The sequence below is a fragment of the Branchiostoma belcheri genome, unplaced genomic scaffold, assembly GCF_001625305.1.
Source record: "Branchiostoma belcheri isolate BF01 breed outbred unplaced genomic scaffold, Haploidv18h27 scaffold27, whole genome shotgun sequence".
Taxonomy (NCBI): domain Eukaryota; kingdom Metazoa; phylum Chordata; class Leptocardii; order Amphioxiformes; family Branchiostomatidae; genus Branchiostoma; species Branchiostoma belcheri.
Window position 1 is genome coordinate 2740695 of NW_017803876.1, and position 7016 is coordinate 2747710.

Consider the following 7016-nt stretch of genomic DNA (forward strand, 5'->3'; position numbering starts at 1 on the left):
AAATTACGAAGAAAATGGACCAAAAATCGGCGTAGAGAAATATACATCTTCCCGAAAATTCTTTTAATTATGTATTTCTTTAATAGGATGTTGCTTAGTAGTCGTAGAAAAAACGTAGAAAGCAGCGTAAATGTGTCTCTTCTTCACCGGCGAGAGCCTGCCGGCGAAGAAAAATCTTCCCGCGCTGCCGGCTGCTGGCCACATCGCTTATCCAATCAGAACGCAGGTCATGTGAGGTGAACCAATCAGAGCGTCGATCGCACGCTGCTACTTAATATTCATGACAAGATGGCGCCTGAAAGCTCCTGTTTTTGTACAGCGATGCGGAGTGTTCGTGTTTTTATTCCGGGGATTTGACGCTGATTTTTGGCTAGCCGTGATTACGCTACAAATGACACACTAGTGGAGACAACAGATGAGTGATCATTTTACGATCGACAAGAACTTTTGATGAATGAAACAGCTGTGAAATCTCGCTGATGGCGATTTGTTTGTGAAAATTTCTCTCTGTGTATGAAAGATATGAACACGCTTCTATACATGTCTTGATATTTTTTGACGTGATTTGTACTAAGTTATTTGTAGCAGGAATGTTACTAGTGCCGGGAGAAGTTGGGAAGGTAGCGGCTTGATAAATTTTCGTGAGCAACGAGTTTACGAAGCAAGTTCCGCCTAGCTCGAGCGATACAGCTCCGCGGATACAACTCGAGCCCCGAACAAGACCCTCCCCCCGTAAAGTTTCGGCCGCTCTGGCCGGCCGCGGGCCGCTCGTAGAAGCAAACGCTGACTCGTGTACTAGAAATCTGCACAGGGGGCTAAGAAAGAAGCAGTTTTCAGATCCAGAAAGCTAGCAGAAATTTGTCTGAAGTTCGTCAGAAGAAATGAGCCGGTGAAGTTTGTGAGAAAATGTAACGGAGCTTACTTGTTTTTCTGAAAATTTAGACGAGAGTAGCCGGCGCAAAAATTTGAAAATTTTGACGAAAGTAGCCGGCGCAAAAATTTGAGTAGGCGGCGATTTTCGCCGGTAGCCGGCTTGTTTTGAGAAGGCTGCAGTATACGGAGTTAGATATAAAGAAATGTAAAAAAACTGGTAAAACATTATTCTACTAGCTTGTTATAGAGATAGACTGTATATAGTATACATGTAGAACAACAGCCCACCTCTTCACTGCTGCAGTCTAGTTCAGGAAGTAAGATGGTGGTGTACGGTGTCAGGTCCCTCTTAGTGGCCGGCTCCTCAGGCTTCTCTGCTGTCTCCTCCAGTAGGATGGAGCTCTCCACAGGAGTCAACATGTAGTGCTGGATGTGGTCCATGTCACGCACATGGAGAACTACAGGTAGGTAGGGAGGGGGAATAAAAGCAAATGAGACTAAATGGAAATACCGATAAACTAGTGGCACTGGAACAAAAGCTTGACTCAAAATGCAATGCACAAGTTATTTGCATATTTGTTGTCTTCGTCAGAAGGACTATGAAATTGTCTCGCCGGAGTGTGGGGAACTGCGGATTTTGCGATATAACTCTGGAAGGCATGATTCGACGTCCATGATTTTTGGCAGGCAGATTACCGCTGTTGAGGCCAAAGTCAAGTACAAGTTTCGGCTTCGTGGGGGGTCCGTGCGTCACGTTAGTGCACCTTTTGTGTTTGTGGCTTGTTAGCAAGATAACTCAAGTATTTGTAAAATGTTGATCATAATTCTTGGTGTGGTGCTTACTATTGTCGGGACCAAGGTTAAGTTCGTTACTGAGCTTCGTGGGGGGTTTCGTTGTGACTACAGGGGGCATTTTGTTAATTTTTCTTGTGAGCAGGATAACTTTTGTATGTGTGGATGGAAGTTAATGAAATTTGATAGGTATGTTACTGTGGTGGTCTCCAAGATTGAGTTCAAAGATGAGAGTCGTGGAGGTCGTTATGTCCCCGTAATAGGACCTTTTGTGTTTAGAAATCCCCCACCTACATCTGCTTGGAGACAGCCGACAGCTGGATATAGCCGGGGAACCCCATAATGGGATGGGATCAAATGACGTTGCATTGAGGGATTGTACTATAACTTCAGCAGGGGGAGGATAGGTTGGACATATGTCAGGTTATTTTCTACGGCCACACCAAGTAATTGCTATGGATGACGTCCACTGGAGACCTTAAATCTAATTACCTTAAATTTAAGGCAAGCGCGCAATAAAATCACGAAGGGCTGAAAAACGAGATGCCTAGATTTGGAATATACTAACTGTAGAAGTACGGCAGGACAGACTGCTATGGGACCGGTGAGGTGAGGTGAGGAGAAGTACAAATATTAGGACACAAAGAACACAAGAAACAAGTCTTCTATTTGTCATAAAGACAAATTAACAAAACAGCAGTAGTCGCCCTGTTCTGATTCTTTCCTTTATAACATCTTCTCTTATTATATTTTGCGGCGCTGTCGTGACACTTTCAACACAGTAAGAATTTCTTGAAGGTTTTTTTTCCCAGTAACAGTCCAAACTCAAATAACGTAGGGGGGGGGGGGCTAACACGGGTGACGACGCATCTGTAGAATCTGCGGCAAACCGTTTCAGGGTGTTCTGTACCATAAAAATAGTACAGAGATTCTTTTGTTCTTTAGACCAAATTGATTATTAAAAAGATTGAAGAATACGCATGCTAATTTCTCTAGAACGATGTACCTCTGACGAAGACATGAGATCTCGGACCTCTAGTTTGTATTGAGTATGGCATGTTGCCTTTCTGGTCAATGGCCCACAGAAGATCAATCATAGTTTTCCATATGGAATGACTGAGAAATGGTAGATGTCTTTATTTGTGTCCAAATTCGCTGTACTAAAGAGCACTGCTCTCCAGTTATTTCTGTAGAGCATATTTGTAGAATCAGTAAGGAATGCAATGAATTATACTACAACCTGCTCCAGTGTTATCCAGCAGGATTACTGAGCACCACTCTGCCGCCAGGAATCACATCACACTATGCCGGAGTAAACAAGTGTGGCACATCACAGAAAGTCTTACCATTCTTCTTGGGTTCATGCTCTGCGGGAATGGTCTGTGGTAAGGACTGCAGCACTTCAGCTGACACCTCCACTACATTGTCTGCCCTGTCTCCCTCCTCATCAGGTTTTGTGGTAGGATGTTCTGCCGTTTTGTGGTCGCGTGTGTCCTGTTTAGCACTCTTGTGGTTGGCTGACTTGTGGTCTTCCTCTGGCTTCTCACTTAACTTCTCAGAAGCTGGGATGTAAAAGGGGAAACAGCATGAAACCTTGCACCCCATGTTTACAACACAAGTAAGAGCGGGTGCAATGTCAGAGGGTCTCAGAACTCCCAACGGCCACCCTTAGAACTCAAAACACTTGAACCAAACACCACCATGGCAGCTGCAGACATTCTAGTCATCCACAAATTACCTCAGGGACTTTTAAGTCTTGATAACACACTACCGGCAGTGAACACTTTCACATACTCCGGTCTTCCATGGTATCAAAAAAATGAGAGCCTTAAAAGCAAAGATTATCTGTCTAATATAGCTATCAAGTGTATCTATTTTTGGTCTTTTGGTTTTCACAAAGTTAGGAACTGAAAAGTAGTGCCCAAACAATGAAGGAGCCACCCTTCTAAAAGAAAATGGAAATGAAGAAACAAACACCACTAACCTTCACCATCTGACAGCTTGGGCTTGAGGTCGCTGCAGATGCCGGATGTGTTGGAGCTCCCCTTGCTAGACTGGGACGTCCCACGTTTTCTCCTGCCCAGGGAGTTCCCTGTGAACTGCTTGGCGAAGGCCTCGAAGCTGGACAGCTCAACAGTCACGCCGTTCTCCCACTCCAGCTCTGTGCTGTAGATATACGACTCACGGTACTTCCTCTTATCTGTGGAAGGGGCAAGGAGATGATAAGATTAGAATTAATCCGACAAGTTATTTTTTTCCGATGTTGATACAGATCAAATTTTTTTTGTCTTCCTTGGTCTACCCCTATGGTGCACATTGGTTGTTATCATACACAAATGTGCCATATTAAACATGGACTTCTTGTACGCTGGGCATGGATGCCAAGGTCAAGTGAGGGCCAGCCGCTATGCATCCCCTTTTGGCACATGCTGATACTTGAGTTCAGAGACAACAGATGCACGGCTTGGCAGGATCACACTTATCAGCACTCTTCTCATAGGGGCAAATTAATCAAATCCCTAGTAGGAAATATTACAGTACATGTACTACATTGCACCTATAGTGTGGAGAATCCAACACATCAGTATTTGTGTCACTGACACCTTGTGATATTTATCTGCTTACATGATAATATTATAACAAGGAATCAGGGAAAATACTAAGCAGTCAAATTCCATGTACGAGATGAAGTCAGATCATGATGGTAAGAAGCAAGCATGCTTTCAGTGTGCCAACACCTATTTTTTTTCCCGTTTTCTATGCTTTGACACCAGTCCCCAGCTTAGCAGCTGGGCCGTCAGTTTTACTTAAAGAACACTGATGTACAGCACTGAGGTGGTTGTTAGTTCTACACATGAACTTCAGAATCTGATTGTCACAATTTCCTGCAGGAGGCAGATCCTTAACTTAACTGTGTCAGGGAGAAATGTTCATTTGTTACTATCTGATGATTATTTACCTGCTTGTGCCTCCATTTTCCTGATCTGGTCCAGTCTAGGCTTCATCCTGAGGTGGAACTGATGTGTGCCCTTCATCAACTCCAGGAGGTACTTAGACCTGTACAAGAGCAAGGTATGAATGTACATGTAGTACATGTTGTTGTGCCTTTATCTAGCCTTGAAAAACTTACAGCAGTTTTTAAATGAAGTCTTTGTGTCAAACAAACCAAAACAAATTCATGCAATCACAATATCTACAATTTCAATTAATAACAAACTAAAGCAAACCTAAAGCAAAATCAAAGTCATCATCAATACATGTATGATTGTCATCATCACAAGTTTGTATGTACACAACTTATATCATTGTTAACTGTCTCCTGAGAAATAATGTAGAGCAGTGAGCAATAGAGCAATAAATGTTTACAGACAACCTCATAGATCATATGAGATATATATTAATACAAAATGTATGAGCAAGTCTGAAAAGGAAGACATTCAGACATTTAGTATAGGCCACAATGAACATGTTATAGGAAAATCAATATCCTGCAATACCCATGTCCCTCTTTGTTATTCTAGGGCAACATAATCAATATCTTTAAGCTTTTAGGAACAGAATCAATCTGATCTAAGTGGAATGTGTCCACAGCAAAAGGGAACTTTCTTACACTTGAAACAACACCTTTTTCATTAAATGAATGAAAGGCTTTTATTGTACATTTATGCACTTACAAGCTAAGTAAGGTCATGGTGATAAAGCTATTCTAGGTACAACTACTGTGATATAGAATATGGTATCTTGCTACATCTACAATGGCTAACGTATGTGTACACTAGTATAATGTTCAAGTGTTCAACTTCTTATTTAACAATGATCCTACCTGTTATAACTATCTGTGTAGTACACTAGCTTCCTGAAAGAGGGCGCCCCATCTGGTTGCAGTTCTATCCTCTTTCTCTGCAGGGATAAGAAATGAGAAACAGGCTGAAAATTGTGATCAGTACAAAACGGTTATTTATGTGTCTGCATGCAATTTGAGTTCAGATATGAAACCGAATATAGCCCCCTTGAGGTAATACAGTGGATCATTCCTTTAGCAAATTTGCTAGCGTGAAATAGTCCTATCTGGCATGATGTTGACTTAGTGCAGTGTTTACCTTGAACTTTAGCCTCCCGAGTCCATTCCATGAATAACTGAATTGTAGGTTCTGTTCGGCATCAGAAATCTGGGACAGAACACATACATGTAGGTTAGCAAATAGCATTACCCACTGTGCATTAAAATGATACCAAAATTTAAGTACAGACCGTAATATCTTTAATATTGAACAATATTGGATTTTTTGACAAAGCATATTCATTGAATCATAAGGCAACAAATTATAACTACATGTTGGCATTACAGTACCGTTCGCGTTATAGTTACCCTAACGGCCGTTACTAACGCGTTTTTTTTCCGTTACTTTTCCGTTACTTTTCCGTAAGTTTTCCGTAACTTTTGCGTAAGTTTTCCGTTACTTTTCCGTTACTTTTCCGTTAGACTTCTGCATTCATATGCAGGCCGCGGTAACATCACAGAATAATGGGAGGAGTACTAATTTACCTCATGCGGGGCGGGAAATTACCGATACACACCGCTGGAACAGCGGAAGGAACGTTGATCTAGCCTGCATTTTACTATATTGTAACGTTTAAAACGTTTTACGATCACCGGCGCAATTCAATTTGATAGACATTTTCTTTTGTCACTGTTGCCCAGGCAAGCGTTTCTATAGTTTGTCAACTTTGTTTTGCTGTTTTTCTCTGTTAACTTATTTTACCACCGAATAAGCAAACCTACAGTAGATTATCTGAAGTTATAAATGCCCCGGTCCGCCGTACATAATAGGCGGCGGGCGTGAGGTAACGTTAGGGATGTGCAAAAACATCGTGGAAAATTCCTATGACACTCGAAAAAAGGCAGCATATTTACACGTGCCCACCAACATTTTTATGGCTAATTATTGACCAGTTTTGGGGAGTTTTGTTATGTCCTTGGAGTTTTGTTTAGAGTGGGACGGAAAGCCGTGCCGCCACTCCGACTCCATGCACTTCCGTGTTACATTACGTTGTATGTGACCAACAAAATTACGCCAAAGGCACCACAAATCCACATGTACATATATTTTTTTTCCCGAAAATTCTTTTGAGTACGCATTTCGTCACTAGGATGTTGCTAATTAGTCGTAGAAATAAGGTAGAAACCAGCGTAAATGTGGCTCTCTCGAGATCATTTCGCGCGGGGAAGGGCGCCCCAGCATGCAACGGGCTTCGTTCTAGCCAATCACAGCGCAGGTCATCTAAGGTGAACCAATCAGAGCGTAGCTACTTGCATATTATAATGAGCATGCTGCACACAGGGAGGCAGC

General features: G+C 42.2%; 1 protein-coding gene across 6 annotated transcripts in view; it reads right to left on the bottom strand.

Moving 5' to 3' along the window:
- The window catches only part of LOC109472265 (FERM domain-containing protein 6-like), a 34889-nt gene that overhangs the window by 4145 nt on the left and 23728 nt on the right, over nt 1-7016 (bottom strand). For all 6 annotated transcript variants that reach the window (XM_019771928.1, XM_019771923.1, XM_019771926.1 and 3 more), the window contains exons 10-14: nt 5489-5565; nt 4625-4722; nt 3650-3865; nt 3012-3227; nt 1162-1331 (exon numbers count right to left, since the gene is read on the bottom strand). In XM_019771928.1, coding sequence (XP_019627487.1) covers nt 1162-1331; nt 3012-3227; nt 3650-3865; nt 4625-4722; nt 5489-5565 — 777 coding nt within the window. The remainder of the gene's footprint in view (nt 1-1161; nt 1332-3011; nt 3228-3649; nt 3866-4624; nt 4723-5488; nt 5566-7016) is intronic.